The sequence below is a fragment of the Coregonus clupeaformis genome, chromosome 15 (genome assembly GCF_020615455.1).
Source record: "Coregonus clupeaformis isolate EN_2021a chromosome 15, ASM2061545v1, whole genome shotgun sequence".
Taxonomy (NCBI): Eukaryota; Metazoa; Chordata; class Actinopteri; order Salmoniformes; family Salmonidae; genus Coregonus; species Coregonus clupeaformis.
In genome coordinates this window covers 38,375,890-38,396,558 of record NC_059206.1, presented here as the reverse complement: position 1 = coordinate 38,396,558, position 20,669 = coordinate 38,375,890, and the positions used below count along the sequence as shown (strand labels likewise).

Here is a 20,669-nt window from a genome sequence, read left to right as displayed (position 1 = left end):
TATGCAAAGACCAACTGTCACAGAAGGAAAATATTATTATTCCTTTTAGAGTACTATCTTTGGCCCAGAGTAACCATGGCTCCCCTTTTGATTCCACCATAAACTCAATTTCCTTCTCTCTCTGGTGTACGTCCGGCATTTCATTGGACCTCCCTCTTGGAGAGGACTTAATATTATTGGACTGTTTCAGAGTTCCTCTTTGGAGTTTTATCCTTGCTTCAAATCGGGCCACGTCCAGTAGCCAAACGTTGTGGAACGTTGCAGATAGAAATGCCATGAATAGAGCCGACGTGATTCCTTATTCTACATGTCAGAGAGGCGTATTTGTCCTACATAGCATATTTCTATCTGAACGTAACAAAACGTTACATCCTGCAGAATGTGCCACTGGTTCCTTCAGTAACCTTGCGGTGTGAATGAGATTTTGGATATCATATGCTTGGGTAAATATTAAACAAAACATTGCCTGTGTTAAATTAGCATATTTGCATTAGCTCCCACTGAACACTCCTAACTCACATATGATTTGTTCTTATCTGAAAACCACACAGCAAAGCGCAAACACTGAAATAGCTACTGATATAGAGTTTAAAAACCCCTAAGGTCGATGTCCGCGCCCCTGTGGAAATGTAATCCCCATAGAAATCTGGTAGTTTAAGCTTCAGATATGTTTTTTTGGTTGCGTCTCAATCCACCGCATCCACCTATGTCGCACTTCCACATCTGCGGTGAAAGGGGACGGCGCTAGAGCGGTGTCAGACCATGAGACATCCCGAAAATCGATGTTCTCACAAAATCGTCTGTAGTGTCCGGAGGGTTTGGCCTACAAACTAGTATGACCCCTCTATTGAAAGATGAGACTCTCACGAACACGATGGTGTTCTCCGTTCTGCTCTATGATCCACACAAGCAACTTGGGACTCGTCTGAAGTCAGTACAGCCGATCTGCTAACTTCTGTCTGTAGCATCCGAACAGTTTGGGCTACACACTAATATGAGCTACACACCCCTCTGTGCAAAGGTGAGACTCTCACAAGCACATACATGTCGGTTGGTTTGCTCTATGATGCCCACAGGCCTAACAAGACTCATCTGAAGGTCCCCTGCTACCAGTTGAAAAAATTAATGGAAGTAATGTGCATTCGGAAAGTATTCAGACCCCTTGACCTTTTCAACATTTTGTTACAGTGAGGGGAAAAAGTATTTGATCCCCTGCTGATTTTGTACGTTTGCCCACTGACAAAGAAATGATCAGTCTCTAATTTTAATGGTAGGTTTATTTGAACAGTGAGAGACAGAATAACAACAAAATAATCAAGAAAAACGCATGTCAAAAATGTTATAAATTGATTTGCATTTTAATGAGGGAAATAAGTATTTGACCCCCTCTCAATCAGAAAGATTTCTGGCTCCCAGGTGTCTTTTTATACAGGTAACGAGCTGAGATTAGGAGCACACTCTTAAAGGGAGTGCTCCTAATCTCAGCTTGTTACCTGTATAAAAGACACCTGTCCACAGAAGCAATCAATCAATCAGATTCCAAACTCTCCATGGCCAAGACCAAAGAGCTCTCCAAGGATGTCAGGGACAAGATTGTAGACCTACACAAGGCTGGAATGGGCTACAAGACCATCACCAAGCAGCTTGGTGAGAAGGTGACAACAGTTGGTGCGATTATTCGCAAATGGAAGAAACACAAAATAACTGTCAATCTCCCTCGGCTTGGGGCTCCATGCAAGATCTCACCTTGTGGAGTTGCAATGATCGTGAGAACGGTGAGGAATCAGCCCAGAACTACACGGGAGGATCTTGTCAATGATCTCAAGGCAGCTGGGACCATAGTCACCAAGAAAACAATTGTTAACACACTACGCTGTGAAGGACTGAAATCCTGCAGCGCCCGCAAGGTCCCCCTGCTCAAGAAAGCACATATACATGCCCGTCTGAAGTTTGCCAATGAACATCTGAATGATTCAGAGGAGAACTGGGTGAAAGTGTTGTGGTCAGATGAGACCAAAATGGAGCTCTTTGGCATCAACTCAACTCGCCGTGTTTGGAGGAGGAGGAATGCTGCCTATGACCCCAAGAACACCATCCCCACCGTCAAACATGGAAGTGGAAACATTATGCTTTGGGGGTGTTTTTCTGCTAAGGGGACAGGACAACTTCACCACATCAAAGGGACGATGGACGGGGCCATGTACCGTCAAATCTTGGGTGAGAACCTTCTTCCCTCAGCCAGGGCATTGAAAATGGGTAGTGGATGGGTATTCCAGCATGACAATGACCCAAAACACACGGCCAAGGCAACAAAGGAGTGGCTCAAGAAGAAGCACATTAAGGTCCTGGAGTGGCCTAGCCAGTCTCCAGACCTTAATCCCATAGAACATTTGTGGAGACAGCTGAAGGTTCGAGTTGCCAAACGTCAGCCTCAACCTTAATGACTTGGAGAAGATCTGCAAAGAGGAGTGGGACAAAATCCCTCCTGAGATGTGTGCAAACCTGGTGGCCAACTACAAGAAACGTCTGACCTCTGATTGCCAACAAGGGTTTTGCCACCAAGTACTAAGTCATGTTTTGCAGAGGGGTCAAATACTTATTTCCCTCATTAAAATGCAAATAAATTTATAACATTTTTGACGTGTTTTTCTGGATTTTTTTTTGTTATTCTGTCTCTCACTGTTCAAATAAACCTACCACTAAAATTATAGACTGATCATGTCTTTGTCAGTGGGCAAACGTACAAAATCAGCAGGGAATCAAATACTTTTTTCCCTCACTGTACGTTACAGCCTTATTCTAAAACTGATGAAATAGTTTTTTCCCCTCATCCATCTCCCTCGCCCTGCATTTGGCAAATCTGATCATAATTCTATCCTCCTGATTACTGCTTACAAGCAAAAACTAAAGCAGGAAGTACCAGTGACTCGCTCAATACGGAAGTGGTCAGATGATGCAGATGCTACGCTACAGGACTGTTTTGCTAGCACAGACTGGAATGTGTTCCGGGATTCATCCAATGGCATTGAGGAGTATACCGCCGCAGTCATCGGGTTCATCAATAAATGCATCGACGACGTCGTCCCCACAGTGACCGTACATACATATCCCAACCAGAAGCCATGGATTACAGGCAATATCCGCATCGAGCTAAAGGCTAGAGCTGCTGCTTTCAAGGAGCGGGACACTAATCCAGACACTTATAAGAAATCTCGCTACGCCCTCAAACAAACCATCAAACAGGCAAAACGTCAATACAGGATTAATATTGAATTCTACTACACCGGCTCTGATGCTCGTCGGATGTGGCAGGGCTTGAAAACTATTACGGACTACAAAGGGAAACCCAGCCGCGAACTGCCCAGTGACGTGAGCCTACCAGATGAGCTAAATGCCTTTTTATGCTCGCTTCGAGGCAAGCAACACTGACGCATGCATGAGAGCACCAGCTGTTCCGGACGACTGTGTGATAACGCTCTCGAGAGCCAATGTGAGCAAGACCTTTTTAACAGGTCAACATTCACAAAGTTGCGGGGCCAGATGGATTACCAGGACGTGTACTCAAAGCATGCGCGGACCAACTGGCAAGTTTCTTCTCTGACATTTTCAACCTCTCCCTGACCGAGTCTGTAATGCCTACATATTTCAAGCAGACCACCATAGTCCCTGTGCCCAAGGAAGCGAAGGTAACCTTCCTAAATGATGCCCCGTAGCACTCGCGTCGGTAGCCATGAAGTGCTTTGAAAGGCTGGTCATGGCTCATATCAACAGCATCATCCCGGATACCCTAGACCCGCTCCAATTCGCATACTGCCCCAACAGATCCATAGATTATGTAATTTCAATCGCACTCCACATTGCCCTTTCCCACCTGGACAAAAGGAACACCTATGTGAGAATGCTGTTCATTGACTACAGCTCAGCGTTCAACACCATAGTGCCCACAAAGCTAAGGACCCTGGGACTAAACACCTCCCTCTGCAATTGGATCCTGGACTTCCTGACGGGCCACCCCCAGGTGGTAAGGGTAGGCAACAACACGTCTGCCATTCTGATCCTCAACACTGGGTCCCCTTCTGTGCTCCCTGTTCACCTACGACTGCGTGGCCATACACGACTCCAACACCATCATTAAGTTTGCTGACGACACAACAATGTAGGCCTGATCACCGACAACGATGAGACAGCCTATAGGGAGGAGGTCAGAGACCTGGCAGTGTGGTGCCAGGACAACAACCTCTCCCTCAATGTGAGCAAGACAAAGGAGCTGATCGTGGACTACAGAAAAAGAAGGGCCGAACAGGCCCCCATTAACATCGGCTGTAGTGGAGCGGGTCGAGAGTTTCAAGTTCCTTGGTGTCCACATCATCAACGAGCTATCATGGTCCAAACACACCAAGACAGTCGTGAAGAGGGCATGACAACACCTTTTCCCCCTCAGAAGACTGAAAGGATTTGGCATGGGTCCCCAGATCCTTAAAAAGTTCTACAACTGCACCATCGAGAGCATCCTGACCGGTTGCATCACCGCCTGGTATGTCAACTGCTCGGCATCTGACCGTAAGGCGCTACAGAGGGTAGTGCGTACGGCCCAGTGCATCACTGGGGCTGAGCTTCCTGACATCCAGGACTTATATACTAGGCGGTGTCAGAGGAAAGCCCAAAGGATTGTCAAAGACTCCAGTCACCCAAGTCATAGACTGTTCTCTCTGCTACCTCACGGCAAGCGGTACCGGAGCACCAAGTCTAGGACCAAAAGGCTCATTAACAGTTCTACCCTTAAGCCTTAAGACTGCTGAACAATTAATAAAATGGCCACCCTGACTATATAAATTGACCCCCCCCCTCCCCCCTTACACTGCTGTTACCCGCTGTCTATGATCTATGTATAGTCACTTTACCCCTACCTACATATACAAATTACTTTGACTAACCTGTACCCCCTCACATTGACTCGGTACCCGTACCCCCTGTATATAACCTTGTTATTGTTATTTTATTGTGTTACTTTGTATTATTTTTTATTTTATTTGGTAAATATTTTCTTAACTCTTTCTTGAACTGCATTGTTGGTTAAGGGCTTTTAAGTAAGCATTTCACGTTAAGGTCTACACCGTTGTATTCGGCGCATGTGAAAAATAAAGTTTGATTTGATATTTCAGTTAAAATATATATATAAATTAGCGAAGAAAAAGCAATATCTCAGACTGCCCATCTTAATCTTTTCTTTTTATTGGCCAGTCTGAGATATGGCTTTTTCTTTGCAACTCTGCCTAGAAGGTCAGCATCCCGGAGTCGCCTCTTCACTGTTGACATTGAGACAGGTGTTTTGTGGGTACTATTTAATGAAGCTGCCAGTTGAGGACCTGTGAGGCGTCTGTTTCTCCTCTTTCTATTCTGTTTAGAGCCAGTTTGCGCTGTTCTGTGAAGGGAGTAGTACACAGCGTTGTACGAGATCTTCAGTTTTATGGCAATTCCTCGCATGGAATAGCCTTCATTTCTCAGAACAAGAATAGAATGACGAGTTTCAGAAGAAAGTTATTTGTTTCTGGCCATTTTGAGCTTGTAATCGAACCCACAATTGCTGATGCTCCAGATACTCAACTAGGCTCAAGAAGGCCAGTTTTATTGCTTCTTTAATCAGCACAACAGTTTTCAGCTGTGCTAACATAATTGCAAAAGGGTTTTCTAATGTTCAATTAGCCTTTTTAAAATGATAAGCTTGGATTGACAAACACAACGTGACATTTGAACACAGGACTGATGGTTGCTGATAATGGACCTCTGTACGCCTATGTAGATATTCCATAAAAAATCAGCCGTTTCCAGCTACAATAGCCATTTACAACATTAACAATGTCTACACTGTATTTCTGATCAATTTGATGTTATTTTAATGGACAAAATAATTGCTTTTCTTTCGAAAACAAGGACATTTCTAACTGACTCTAAACTTTTTAATGGTAGTGTATAAATACAGGCGTGGTCAAAAGTACGTACATACATGTACAGTATCACCTCCCCCGTAGACATTCCTGTATTTTCTATAGATGTTATATCCTTGTAATTCTACTTCTGTATCATCAAAGGTTCTGTATAAGTGAGTTCAGAAATGTCTAATATATTAATATTATCTAAGATTAGCAAATTACTAATCTCATCATTTACATTTACGTCATTTAGCAGACGCTCTTATCCAGAGCGACTTACAAATTGGTGCATTCACCTTATAGCCAGTGGGATAACCACTTTACAATATGTTATTTTTATTTATTTTTCTTTGGTGTGGGGTAAGGGGGGGTAGAAGGATTACTTTATCATATCCCAGTTATTCCTTAAAGAGGTGGGGTTTCAAGTGTCTCCGGAAGGTGGTGAGTGACTCCGCTGTCCTGGCGTCGTGAGGGAGCCATTGGTGTGCCAGAGCAGCGAACAGTTTTGACTGGGCTGAGCGGGAACTGTGCTTCTGCAGAGGTAGGGGGCCAGCAGGCCAGAGGTGGATGAACGCAATGCCCTCGTTTGGGTGTAGGGACTGATCAGAGCCTGAAGGTACGGAGGTGCCGTTCCCCTCACAGCTCCGTAGGCAAGCACCATGGTCTTGTAGCAGATGCGAGCTTCAACTGGAAGCCAGTGGAGTGTGCGGAGGAGCGGGGTGACGTGAGAGAACTTGGGAAGGTTGAACACCAGACGGGCTGCGGCATTCTGGATGAGTTGTAGGGGTTTAATGGCACAGGCAGGGAGCCCAGCCAACAGCGAGTTGCAGTAATCCAGACGGGAGATGACAAGTGCCTGGATTAGGACCTGTGCCGCTTCCTGTGTAAGGCAGGGTCGTACTCTCCGAATGTTGGAGAGCATGAACCTACAGGATGGGGTCACCGCCTTGATGTTAGCGGAGAATGACAGGGTGTTGTCCAGGGTCACGCCAAGGCTTTTCGCACTCTGGGAGGAGGACACAACGGAGTTGTCAACCGTGATGGCGAGATCATGGAACGGGCAGTCCTTCCCCGAGGGGAAGAGCAGCTCCGTCTTGCCAAGGTTCAGCTTGAGGTGGTGATCTGTCATCAACTTTGTTTCTGAGGCTACATATAATTTAAATGAGCTAACTTTTTAACTCTTTCTTGGGGAGCTTATCGAAAACTGAACTCATAATGTTAATAGTTTGTATATCTACAGTAATAATTATTTTTCTGATAATAAAAATGAAGGAATTAATGAGCAGATTATGTTCAGCAGATGCCTTATCTGGTTTATCTCGGCTGAAGCAGGAACTGCAGATATCAGTCCAATGCAAAGGTTTAGTAAATCTGTCCCTCCGGGGGCTAAAGGATCCATCTAAGCCCAAAACATCATAGCCTTCTTATCTTACACAATTCCAACCCAGTAACCCTGGGAAACTGTCTCAAAGACCAACAGCCAATGTGTCCTGTTTTCCCTTCCTGAAGCCTGTGCTTCTCTCTGTTTCTCTCTGTTACTCAAATGAGAACTGATGATATAACTCAGGCTCTTTACTCATTACATCAAAAGCACCCTGATTCAAGAAATAGAGCAGCCGAAAATATAATGCCAAATATTCCATATTCAATATTTAATGGAATCAAAATCAAACGTGTACTCAATTTGTCTCCGATTTGTAAACCTGCGTATTTGTATCGCTCTCTCTCGCTCTCTTCCCCCTCTCTCTCTCTTTCTCTCTCTCCCTCTCTTTCTATTTTTTCTCTCTCTCTCTCTCTCTCTCTTTCAATTTTTTCCCTCTCTTTCTCTCCCTCTTTCTATTTTTTCCCTCTCTCTCTCTTTCCCTCCTCTCTCTCACCGGGGCACCGGTCCTGCTGAGAGACGCTCGTGTCACACTGTCGTCACCCAGGATCCTCGCTCCAAGATACTTCCTCTTCTCTCAGCATGGCTCAGCGGGACTAGATCGACTACAGCACTCAGTCACACAGTGCTGGTTGAGTGAAGGACCATGCAATACTACTTAGGGAGGACAACACTATACAGTCATTTACTGATTCACCTGTTAACCTGCTTCATATAGTGCTTCTGTGGAATTGGGGAGTTTTACATTTGTGGATATCCATAGAAGACATCTGCAGTGTTGGAAGGACTAATTTTGTTGATTTGTTAGAAGTTTGTGTGTTCTAATCTGTTTTGGGGATTCTTGTCATTGTCCTGATCGCTTCAGATGTTCATCGTTGGTTCTTTGGGAAGCATTTGGGGACACCTGAGGAACAGTGCTTTAAAGTGTGCGTTGTATCTCCAATGGGATTCTGTCCAAATGGTCTGGCTGCACTGTTGCTAACGCTGGCATATTCGACTATGGAGTAATTAATTGAATCTGACATCTGCTTTCATAGAGACTTATCAGGGACACATCAAGCCCCCATCTCAAACCCGGCTGTGTGTATGTGTGTCCTGGTGGGAGCAGCGTATTGCTATGTTTTTCTCCTGGATTCTCTAGCCGAACTCTTGAGTGTATTGCATTAGCATACGTGAGATTTTGCATTCAAGTTCACCTCCACCCTAAAGTTCCACCTCACGCCACACATCCCTACAGCTAAGGAGTGCCTTTCAGTGCCTTTAGTTGACCTGGGACCCCATGTCGTCTAACTCTTGCCATCTCACCGGGGCCCAGAGTGCCGTGTGCAGGCTGGTCAACCGGGGCTTCAGACCCCGGGCCCTGCTGAGGCCCATAAGGCTGGAGCTGGGGGTGTACGTCGAGAAGACCCGCACCAAACAGAAACACAGGTACTGGTTGAAGTCCTGCCAACAGCAGGCTCAGACATAGCACTTTATTTTACTGCACTATTAAGGCATTTGCTCAACATATAGCCTAGATGCTGACTGCTAGGGTATTGGTTGGCTGCATATTTCAAATAATTATATTTCCAACCTATTTGGGACAAAATAGTGTCAGGTGCTGCATAAGTCATAAGTCTTACAGTACTTAACAAGTTGTTTTTGCCAATGAATCCCTTGGAAATTGCCGTAAAGGAGTAATTGTTGTGTAATAATAAAATGTAATTTCTAAGTAAATACCAGGGAAGTGGTGTAGCTTAGTGGTTAAGAGCGTTGTGCCAGTAACCGAAAGGTCGCTGGTTCGAATCCCCGAGCCGACTAGGTGAAAAATCTGTCTGTGCCCTTGAGCAAGGCACTTAACCCTAATTGCTCCTGTAAGTCGCTCTGGATAAGAGTGTCTGCTAAATGACAAAAATGTAATGTAAAATGTGTACTGTAAAATAAAGTGCTACTAATCATATTTACATATGGATTACACTGTGGGGCTAATCTACACTGAACTCTACACTGAGCTTGCTGAAGAACCAGTGGCATTATCTTTTGCGTTTTTCAAACGATAACATAATCACATCCACATTGGCTGGTTGCTTTCATCGTATCAATGGTTCTCAGATGACTGTGGGGAAGGTCTTGAAATGGTCTCAGGAATGAGGCTTGTTGAGCGACTATGCCAGAATAGATTTCAGACCACGGGTGCTAAAATAATGAAGTAGAGCTAATTTTCCTTGAAAACAGACGTCTTTCACTGCACTGTATAATCATATCTAGCTTCAGGCATTGTTGAAAGGGCAGTGGGCATAGCAGCGGGAAGTAGGGGTGCTGAGGGTGCTGCAGCACCCCATAAAAATTTATTTTTTTGTACAATATTTAACTTTACAAATATTTTGGACAGTTTTGAGTGACACAAGCTGTTATGTGAAGACCAGAAAGAGGTTAGGTATGCATAGTATTATGTAACCATGGTAACTAAGGCATTCTGGGGGGCGAGAGGGACCTGGCTCTACAGCAGTTATTTCTGGAATATGAGCCCTCCTCTATTCTCTTCAGAATTTAAATGAACAGTTATTATATTGACTTAACACAAACACTTTATAATTGTACTCTTGGGCTATACTTTGGAGGCCCTACAGCACACTGAATAATATTTAGCTTGGACAACATTGACAAAAATACAGTGTTTTGAGGGGGCAAGGAAATACTTCAAGGAGCATGTTCATTGGGCTTGAGGCTTTGTGTGTAGTGATATGAATTCAATCTCCTTCCTTATTGTCAGTGTGGAGATTAGGTGTTTTCAAAAAAAAATCCACTCTGTCTCCCAATGCGGTATTTAAGACCTGCTGCGCATCAACACTAGCCTGGTTAAACCAGACTGAACTAGAGTGTGTGAACCGGACAACTCTGGGAGGCTGAGACACTGAATCTAAATGCAGGGAAGAAAGGACGTGCCAGTTATCTTCACTATATAAACTGGACTTTTAAACAGTAGCGTTATGGAGAGATAGAGATGAGATAACGGAGCTGAAAAGGCTACATCTCCAAGGTGCTCATGTCAAAGTAAGTGTTTATTCTGACAGTGTTGCTGTGGTAACCACACAGTGATATTGATTCAGACACTGTTGCCATGGAGACATTTAGGAATAAACTTTCATTGTTATAGTGACACAATTTCTGGACACCATTGCCATGGTACCTTCATAGGCACACTGTTTCGGACTCTGACGCTGTAATACTGACGTTATCTCTTTTTCTCTGTCCTTCTGTGTGTGTGTGTTTGTATGTTCAGGATGGAGGCCTCGTGTCTGGAGTTGGCCCTGGAGGGAGAGCGGCTGTGTAAGGCGGGGGACTTTAAAGGGGGGACAGCGTTTTTCGAGGCGGCTGTGCAGGTGGGAACAGAAGACCTGAAGACCCTCAGTGCCATCTACAGCCAGCTGGGCAACGCCTACTTCTACCTGAAGGAATATGGCAAGGCCCTGGAGTACCACAGACACGACCTCACTCTGGCCAGGTGAGGTCATGGAATTCCAGGCAACATCATGTCTGATTATGGATTCAAATTGTAGTGAAAGGATTTCAACCTATGGTATTAATATGTTTAAAATAGCAATTTTATAGACTGCAATGCATGTATATGTCATTTAGACTGAAGTCATTCATAAAGCATAAGAGAGTATGTAAACAGTTATCCTTAGCTATGGGTTGCATACTATACAGAGTAGGGCTGGGAATCGTGGGACCTCACGATACAATATTATCACAATACTTTGCTGCTGATACGATATGTATTGCGATTCTCACAATTCTATATGTATTGTGATTAGATAATTAGATTTTATTGCGATTCAATGTTCCAAACATATTGCTCACCATATGTCTGCTGCAGAGGGACGAGAGAGCTATGAGAAAACAACACGTTATGATCAATCATGGAAATAAAAGTTCTGAAAACAAATTGGCTCCCTATTTAAAAAGAAGATGGAGATCAAGCTATGATGGAAAAATGCTGGCGTTTTGGTGCAGGTACAGCCAACTAGTGCAACAATAATATTGCGATATTGTCAAAACAATACGACGATATATCGTCAAAAATAATATCCTGATAATAAACTGTATCGATACCCCCCATCACTAATATGAAGTGTATGCCTGTTGCCCTCCTAGAAGAAAGAGGCAGGTTTTGATAGTGTTCATTTTGATGAGAGACCCCCTTGGTATTTAGCTCAGATGACTAAGCCTGTCTCCTGTGGAGAGGGGTGCAGTTGGTAGCCTGGCAGGGTGGCGAGTACAAACCCAGGGGCTGTTGCTTTGTTACATTACAATAACAGCAGGACAACTGGAACCCTGTCCTAAGAAGGTAGGACCACTTAAACAGTTAGGTAATCAAATCAATAAAGCTCTAAGTCTAAGCAGTAGCATGTGTGTTATTGTGTTGACAATGAGCAATGGATTTGGCAAGACGTCACAAACAGATCTGGGACTCAGGCTATGTACGCATTGATTATGCCTTCAAAACCATGACTAATAATGAGATACGGTCTCTATTTACAGGACAATAGGGGATAGGATAGGGGAGGGGAAAGCCAGCGGTAACCTTGGAAACACAATGAAGGTTTTGGGGCGCTTCGACGAGGCAGCGGTGTGCTGTCAGAGACACCTGGACATCTCTCAAGAGCAGGGGGACAAGGTAGCATACACAGACACTCCAACCCACACCAGTATCACATTGGATTGGAGGATTGCATCTGTTTATAAGATGCAATCCTGATATCAGATTTTGAGGAACGGCGTATTGTATAGAAAATACATTTGAGTGTGGTCCATGCTATTTCAGTTGAAAAATTCCCTAATGTCTTCCAATGTCTCTATTTGTCTTCTAAAGTCGCTCATTTCTTTCTCCCTTTTCCCTTTGCGTCTGACCAGGTAGGAGAGGCCAGGGCTCTGTATAATATAGGGAATGTGTTCCATGCCAAGGGAAAGCAGCAGCTATGGGGCTGTACCCAGGACCCTGGGGACCTCCCACCAGACGTCAGAGATACACTGCAAAGGGCTACTGGCTTCTATGAGTGAGTGTTAGGCTGTATACACACGCTTATACATGTGCACACGAACACCTACGCACTCAACACGCTAGAACACAAGCAGGCACGCACCCGTGCATGCACACAGCATAGACACCATACATATGATTGAAATATCCCACTGGGCTATTAGCTCCTTCAAAATATCTCTCTGCAGGCAATTAACACTACTTTAATCGGTCTGTGGAGGAGTGGGATAAAAGTTAATTGCCTTTACAGAACTGTGGGCCTCCCGACTGGCGCAGTGGTCTAAGGCATTGATCAGTGCTAGAGGCATCACTACAGATCCGGGTTCGATCCCGGGCTGTGTCGCAGCTGGCCGCGACCGGGAGATCCATGAGGCGGTGAACAATAGGCCCAGCGTCGTCCAGGGTAGGGGAGGGTTTGGCCGGCTGGGATGTCCTTGTCCCATTGCACTCTAGCGACTCCTTGTAGCTTCGGTCGCCAGCTGTACGGTGTTTCCTCCGAAGCAGTGCGGCTTGGCGGGTTCGTGTTTCAGAGGACGTGGCTCTCGACCTTCGCCTCTCCCGAGTCCGCAAGGAAGTTGCAGCGATGAGACAAGACTGTAACTACCAATTGGGGAGAAAAAGGGGTAAAAAGTACAACAACAAAAAAAGGCTAAACTGTAGTACACAATCCCCTGTGGACATACTGAGAGGCTTGCTCAGGCCCTCTGTTTCGTATGACAACACACTGACAGGCCAGTTGCCTACGTCAAAGCTTTCATAAGTACTGTACTGTTTATGTTGTGCAACCAGGAGGTACAAAGTTTATAATGTTTTGTTCAAGACAACAAAAATTTGACTTTGTATAATTTGTGTAAAACACAATTGGTACACATCTTTAACTCAAGTCCTCCTCTCTCCTACAGGACGAATCTGTGTCTGGTCAAAGAGCTGGGCGACCGAGCTGCTCAGGGGAGGGCCTTTGGTAACCTAGGCAACACCCACTACCTGCTGGGAAATTTTGTGGAGGCCATCAAGTTCCACAGACAGGTGAGATACATGTACATATCCCTGGGACAGTAGTCAACACCATCATGTGTACTAGTAAAGAGATACGCACACAATAGTGTGACGTACTGTAACATAATTAATGGTAAGAAAAGGTATTTTCACACTCAACCATTTCGTCCCTGAATGAAAACACAAAATCAACTTGCCTGTTTGAATGAGCTGTTTTGCATTCAGGCCAAACAGTAATTTACCCATCCATCAATAGGGTAAAGACTGGTCAAGGTGAGCAATATACACATACATTTCCAAGAAAATATATAAACTTTATTTTGTTCAGAGACTCTCCATCGCCAAGGAGTTCGGTGACAAAGCAGCTGAACGTAGAGCCTATAGTAACCTAGGCAACGCTCTGATTTTCCTGGGACAGTTCAACACTGCCACGGAGTACTACAGGTAAACAGACTACACGCTGACACCTAGTGGACACGATGTGTATCAACCAATGGAGCTCAGAGCTACGCCATATCATAGACTTGATTACCTGCATGGATTCAAATCTATTAATGTTTTAAGATCAATATAATGTATGAGATTAATTTATAATAAGAATGTTTCATTTAAAATAAATAATTCGAATTTTGTGTGGAACAAACACATTTTTAACTATAAATACCTCTCTCTCCTCTTACTCCATTCATCACCCTCTGTCTTTACCTCTTTCCCTCTGTATACATCTCATTCCTTCTTCCTCTCTCTCTCCATATCCCTGTATTCCTCTTCCATCCAGGAAAACTCTGCAGCTGTCTCGTCAGTTGAAGGACCAGGTGATGGAGGCCCAGGCTTGTTACAGCCTGGGGAACACCTACACTTTGCTGCAGCAGTACGAGAGAGCCATAGACTACCACCTCAAACACCTCCTCATAGCCCAGGAGCTCACTGACAGGTATGCACACTTAATGGTCAGACACACCGAGAAATCTGACTGCCGATAGGTAGTTAGCACAGTAGGAGGCCGTTCCTTCTCTTGCTAGAACAAAATACATACCTGCTGTGTATCGACCTTGTACCAACGAACTACTAGTAGAATCGCACTTCTCGTCAAAGGACAACAACTTGACTTTGATCCGATCAAAGTGCACAAACCTCCACGTGGGGGAGCTGACAGGAATGACAAGGAAAATAAAAAAATAGGTCACTTTCCCAGTGTAATCCCCCTTTTCATTAGAATTGTGACTAAAACAATAAAGCTGCATAATACATATTTTTTTTAGCTAAGGAGTTTTGTGCTTGGGGATTTTTTGTTAGGTTTGATAATGTGCATTTGCTTGTTAGTTGGCTAGATAGCTAACGTTAGCTTGCTAACTAACTTAGCCAGGCAGTCACACACACAATTTAATATGAAATGAATGGGGTGGTAAGTCAAATCAAATTGTCACATGCTTCATAGACAACCGGTGTATACTAACAGTGAAATTATTACTTAAGGGTCTTTTTCCAACAATGCAGAGTTAAAGATAAGATAAACAATATAAAGAGTGACATGAGCAATAAATACACAGTGAATAACAAGTAAAAATAACATGGCTATATATAGGGAGTAGAAAATAACATGGCTATATACAGTGGGGGAAAAAAGTATTTAGTCAGCCACCAATTGTGCAAGTTCTACCACTTAAAAAGATGAGAGAGGCCTGTAATTTTCATCATAGGTACACGTCAACTATGACAGACAAAATGAGGAAAAAAAATCCAGAAAATCACATTGTAGGATTTTTAATGAATTTATTTGCAAATTATGGTGGAAAATAAGTATTTGGTCAATAACAAAAGTTTCTCAATACTTTGTTATATACCCTTTGTTGGCAATGACACAGGTCAAACGTTTTCTGTAAGTCTTCACACACTGTTGCTGGTATTTTGGCCCATTCCTCCATGCAGATGTCCTCTAGAGCAGTGATGTTTTGGGGCTGTCGCTGGGCAACACGGACTTTCAACTCCCTCCAAAGATTTTCTATGGGGTTGAGATCTGGAGACTGGCTAGGCCACTCCAGGACCTTGAAATGCTTCTTACGAAGCCACTCCTTCGTTGCCCGGGCGGTGTGTTTGGGATCATTGTCATGCTGAAAGACCCAGCCACGTTTCATCTTCAATGCCCTTGCTGATGGAAGGAGGTTTTCACTCAAAATCTCACGATACATGGCCCCATTCATTCTTTCCTTTGTTACTTTGGTCCCCCGCTCTCTGCAGGTCATTCACTAGGTCCCCCCGTGTGGTTCTGGGATTTTTTCTCACCGTTCTTGTGATCATTTTGACCCCACGGGGTGAGATCTTGCGTGGAGCCCCAGATCGAGGGAGATTATCAGTGGTCTTGTATATCTTCCATTTCCTAATAATTGCTCCCACAGTTGATTTCTTCAAACCAAGCTGCTTACCTATTGCAGATTCAGTCTTCCCAGCCTGGTGCAGGTCTACAATTTTGTTTCTGGTGTCCTTTGACAGCTCTTTGGTCTTGGCCATAGTGGAGTTTGGAGTGTGACTGTTTGAGGTTGTGGACAGGTGTCTTTTATACTGATAACAAGTTCAAACAGGTGCCATTAATACAGATAACGAGTGGAGGACAGAGGAGCCTCTTAAATAAGAAGTTACAGGTCTGTGAGAGCCAGAAATCTTGCTTGTTTGTAGGTGACCAAATACTTATTTTCCACCATAATTTGCAAATAAATTCATTAATAATCCTACAATGTGATTTTCTGGATTTTTTTCCTCAATTTGTCTGTCATAGTTGACGTGTACCTATGATGAAAATTACAGGCCTCTCTCATCTTTTTAAGTGGGAGAATTTGCACAATTGGTGGCTGACTAAATACTTTTTTCCCCCACTGTATAGGGAGTAGAAAATATATGGCTATATACCTGTCACGATCGTCTGAAGGAGGAGACCAATGCGCAGCGTTGCGAGTGAACATGATGACTTTATTAAATTAAAGCAACCACGAAGAAAACAACAAATGACGAAACGTGAAGTTCAAATACTGAACCACACTAACAGCAACACAGAAACAATAACCCACAAAACAAAGGAGAAAACACACAGAATATATATGGCTCCCAATCAGAGATAACGAGCCGACAGCTGACACTCGTTACCTCTGATTGGGAGTCATCGACCAATCACCACATGACACAAACAAAATGAAACTCACCCATCCCCAACACCACCAAATGAAATACACCCAACACAAGAAAATGAACAACCCTGGCTCAATATAAACGTCCATAGAGCCAGAGTGTTACAGTACCCCCCTAAAGGTGCGAACTCCGGGCGCACCAACATCAGGACTAGGGGAGGGTCTGGGTGGGCGTCTGTCCATGGTGGCGGCTCTGGCCCCGGTCGTGATCCCCACCCCACCACAGTCACAACCTGCTTCGGTAGCCTCCTCCCAATGACCACCCTCCACCTAACCCCACCTGGACTAAGGGGCAACCCCGGACTAAGGGGCAGCATCGGCCCTAAGGGGCAGCACCGGGATAAGGGGCAGCACCGGGATAAGGGGCAGCACCGGGACAAGGGGCAGCACCGGACTACGGGGCAGTACCGGACTAAAGGGCAGTACAGGACTAAGGGGCAGCACCGGGCTAAGGGGCAGCACCGGGCTAAAAGGCAGCACCGGACTAAGGGGCAGCACCGGACTAAGGGGCAGCACCGGGCTAAGGGGCGGCACCGGGCTAAGGGGCGGCACCGGACTCAGGGGCAGCACCGGACTAAGGGGCAGCACCGGGCTAAAGGGCAGCACCGGGCTAAGGGGCAGCACCTGACTAGATGGCGGATCCTGGCTGGCTGGCTCTGGCGGATCCTGGCTGGCTGGCTCTGGCGGATCCTGGCGGGACGGCTCTGGCGGATCCTGGCGGAACGTCTCTGGCGGATCCTGGCGGGACGGCTCTGGCGGATCCAGGCTGGACGGCTCTGGCGGATCCTGGCGGGACGGCTCTGGCGGATCCTGGCTGGACGGCTCTGGCGGATCCTGGCTGGACGGCTCTGGCGGATCCTGGCGGGACGTCTCTGGCGGATCCTGGCGGGACGGCTCTGGCGGATCCGGGCTGGACGGCTCTGGCGGATCCTGGCTGAACGGCTCTGGCGGATCCTGGCTGGACGGCTCTGGCGGATCCTGGCTGGACGGCTCTGGCGGATCCGGGCTGGACGGCTCTGGCGGATCCGGGCTGGACGGCTCTGGCGGATCCGGGCTGGACGGCTCTGGCGGATCCTGGCTGGACGGCTCTGGCGGATCCTGGCTGGACGGCTCTGGCGGATCCTGGCTGGACGGCTCTGGCGGATCCTGGCTGGACGGCTCTGGCGGATCCTGGCTGGACGGCTCTGGCGGATCCTGGCTGGACGGCTCTGGCGGATCCTGGCTGAACGGCTCTGGCGGATCCCGGCTGGACGGCTCTGGCGGATCTCGGCTGGACGGCTCTGGCGGATCTCGGCTGGACGGCTCTGGCGGATCCTGTCTGGCGGAAGGCTCTGGCTGATCCTGTCTGGCGGAAGGCTCTGGCTGATCCTGTCTGGCGGAAGGCTCTGGCTGATCCTGTCTGGCGGAAGGCTCTGGCTGATCCTGTCTGGCGGAAGGCTCTGGCTGATACTGTCTGGCGGAAGGCTCTGGCTGATCCTGTCTGGACGGCTCTGGCGGATCCTGGCTCGACGGCTCTGGCGAATCCTGGCTGGATGACGGATCTGGCTGCTCATGGCTAGCTGACGGATCTGGCTGCTCATGGCTGGCTGACGGATCTGGCTGCTCATGGCTGGCTGACGGATCTGGCTGCTCATGGCTGGCTGACGGATCTGGCTGCTCATGGCTGGCTGACGGATCTGGCTGCTCATGGCTGGCTGACGGATCTGGCTGCTCATGGCTGGCTGACGGATCTGGCTGCTCATGGCTGGCTGACGGATCTGGCTGCTCATGGCTGGCTGGACGGATCTGGCTGCTCATGGCTGGCTGACGGATCTGGCTGCTCATGGCTAGCTGGACGGATCTGGCTGCTCATGGCTGGCTGACGGATCTGGCTGCTCATGGCTGGCTGACGGATCTGGCTGCTCATGGCTGGCTGACGGATCTGGCTGCTCATGGCTGGCTGACGGATCTGGCTGCTCATGGCTGGCTGACGGATCTGGCTGCTCGTGGCTGGCTGACGGATCTGGCTGCTCATGGCTAGCTGACGGATCTGGCTGCTCATGGCTGGCTGACGGATCTGGCTGCTCATGGCTGGCTGACGGATCTGGCTGCTCATGGCTGGCTGACAGATCTGGCTGCTCATGGCTGGCTGACAGATCTGGCTGCTCATGGCTGGCTGACGGATCTGGCTGCTCATGGCTGGCTGACGGATCTGGCTGCTCATGGCTGGCTGATGGTGCTGGCTGGGCGGCTAGCGGTGGAGGCGGACCCCAGCCTCGGATTGCAGTCATCACCTCCAGCAGGACGGCTCCCATCCGCATGAGCCGCTCCTGCCGGTCACGAACCCGAGCCTCCAGTCCAGCATAGGCTGCGTCGGCTCCTGCTGATTCCATAGCAGGTGTATGATTCTGTCTGGCGGACGGCTCTGAAGGCTCATGGCAGACGGACGGCTTTGCAGGCTCAGTACAGACGGGCGGCTTATGCAGCGCTTGGCAGACGGGCAGTTCAGACGCCCTAGGGCAGACGGCAGACTCTGGCCGGCTGGCGACGCACATCGTGGACCTGGTGCGTGGAGTAGGAACAGACCGGTCCGTACCGGGCACACCCACCACTGGCCTTAACTGGGGATCAAGAACGGACCGGACCAGACTGGGAACACACTTCAGTCTCTCATGCCGTGCCACAACAACTTCCCTCCTTCCACTCGCCAATGGCTCCCGTACTCCGTTAGCCTTCTCTCCTTTTCTCCCTGTGGCAGCCTCCTGCTGCCCAGCTGCCCAAGCCATGTGCCCCCCCAAAAAATTTCTTGGGGTTGCCTCTCTTCCACGGGCTTCCAGCCTCGCCTTCGCGCTGCCTCCTCGTACCACCTCCTCTCGGCTTTGGCTGCCTCCAGCTCTTCACGAGGGAGGCGATATTCTCCCGGTTGTGCCCAAGGATCCTTTCCGTCCAATAACTCTTCCCATGTCCCGACCTTAGGAGGCGTCCATAACTCCTGTGTAGGTAGGTCCTGTTGCCGCTTGTTACGCTGCTTGGTCCTTTTGTGGTGGGTTATTCTGTCACGATCGTCTGAAGGAGGAGACCAATGCGCAGCGTTGCGAGTGAACATGATGACTTTATTAAATTAAAGCAACCACGAAGAAAACAACAAATGACGAAACGTGAAGTTCAAATACTGAACCACACTAACAGCAACACAGAAACAATAACCCACAAAACAAAGGAGAAAACACACAGAATATATATGGCTCCCAATCAGAGATAACGAGCCGACAGCTGACACTCGTTACCTCTGATTGGGAGTCATCGACCAATCACCACATGACACAAACAAAATGAAACTCACCCATCCCCAACACCACCAAATGAAATACACCCAACACAAGAAAATGAACAACCCTGGCTCAATATAAACGTCCATAGAGCCAGAGTGTTACAATACCAGGGGTACGAGGTAATTGAGGTAGCTACTGTATGTACTGTACATTTACAGTGCCTTCAGAAAGTATTCATACCCCTTGACTTATTCCACATTTTGTTCAGCCTGAATTCAAAATGGATTAAGTAGACTTAATAATGACACATAATAAACACTTTAAAAAGACCCCATAATGACACATTTTTGCAAATTTATAGAAAATGAAATATATAAATCTCTAATTTACATAAGTATTCACACCCCTGAGTCAATACTTGTAGAAGCACTTTTGGCGGCGATAACAGCTTTGAGTCGTCTTGGGTATGTCTGTATCAGCTTTGCACATCTGGATTTGGGGATTTCTTCCCATTCTTCCTTGCAGAATTTCTCAAGCTCTGTTAAGTTAGATGGGGAGCGGCGGTGAACAGCAATCTTCAAGTAAGTCTCTCCACAGATTTCCAATGGGATTCAAGTCTGGGCTTTGGCTGGGCCACTCAAGAGGCTCTATTTTTGGCTGGCGTTAAATTGGCCCTAGTGTCAAATGCACGTTAGTTTGCGAAAAAAAATTCAGCCCTAACGCCAGGTTCGGCAATTTATCTGTCTTATATCAGCTCGCTTGCGCTCAGATGGGTGGGGTGGAAATATTTGAGGTGTGTCCTTAAAAACATGATCCAAAGTGCTAATTTCAGGCAGCGCTGATAGAGATATTTAAGACCAACCAAAAGCTGGTTTTAGTAGTTGGTTATGGCATGAAATTTGACAGCGG

General features: G+C 46.8%; 1 protein-coding gene across 2 annotated transcripts in view; it reads left to right on the top strand.

Moving 5' to 3' along the window:
* LOC121582483 (G-protein-signaling modulator 1) overlaps positions 1-20,669 on the top strand; it is a 46,038-nt gene that overhangs the window by 9,389 nt on the left and 15,980 nt on the right. For both annotated transcript variants that reach the window (XM_041898301.2, XM_041898302.2), the window contains exons 2-7: positions 10,574-10,795; positions 11,836-11,971; positions 12,208-12,350; positions 13,237-13,360; positions 13,659-13,774; positions 14,109-14,264. In XM_041898301.2, the coding sequence (XP_041754235.1) occupies positions 10,574-10,795; positions 11,836-11,971; positions 12,208-12,350; positions 13,237-13,360; positions 13,659-13,774; positions 14,109-14,264 (897 nt within the window). The remainder of the gene's footprint in view (positions 1-10,573; positions 10,796-11,835; positions 11,972-12,207; positions 12,351-13,236; positions 13,361-13,658; positions 13,775-14,108; positions 14,265-20,669) is intronic.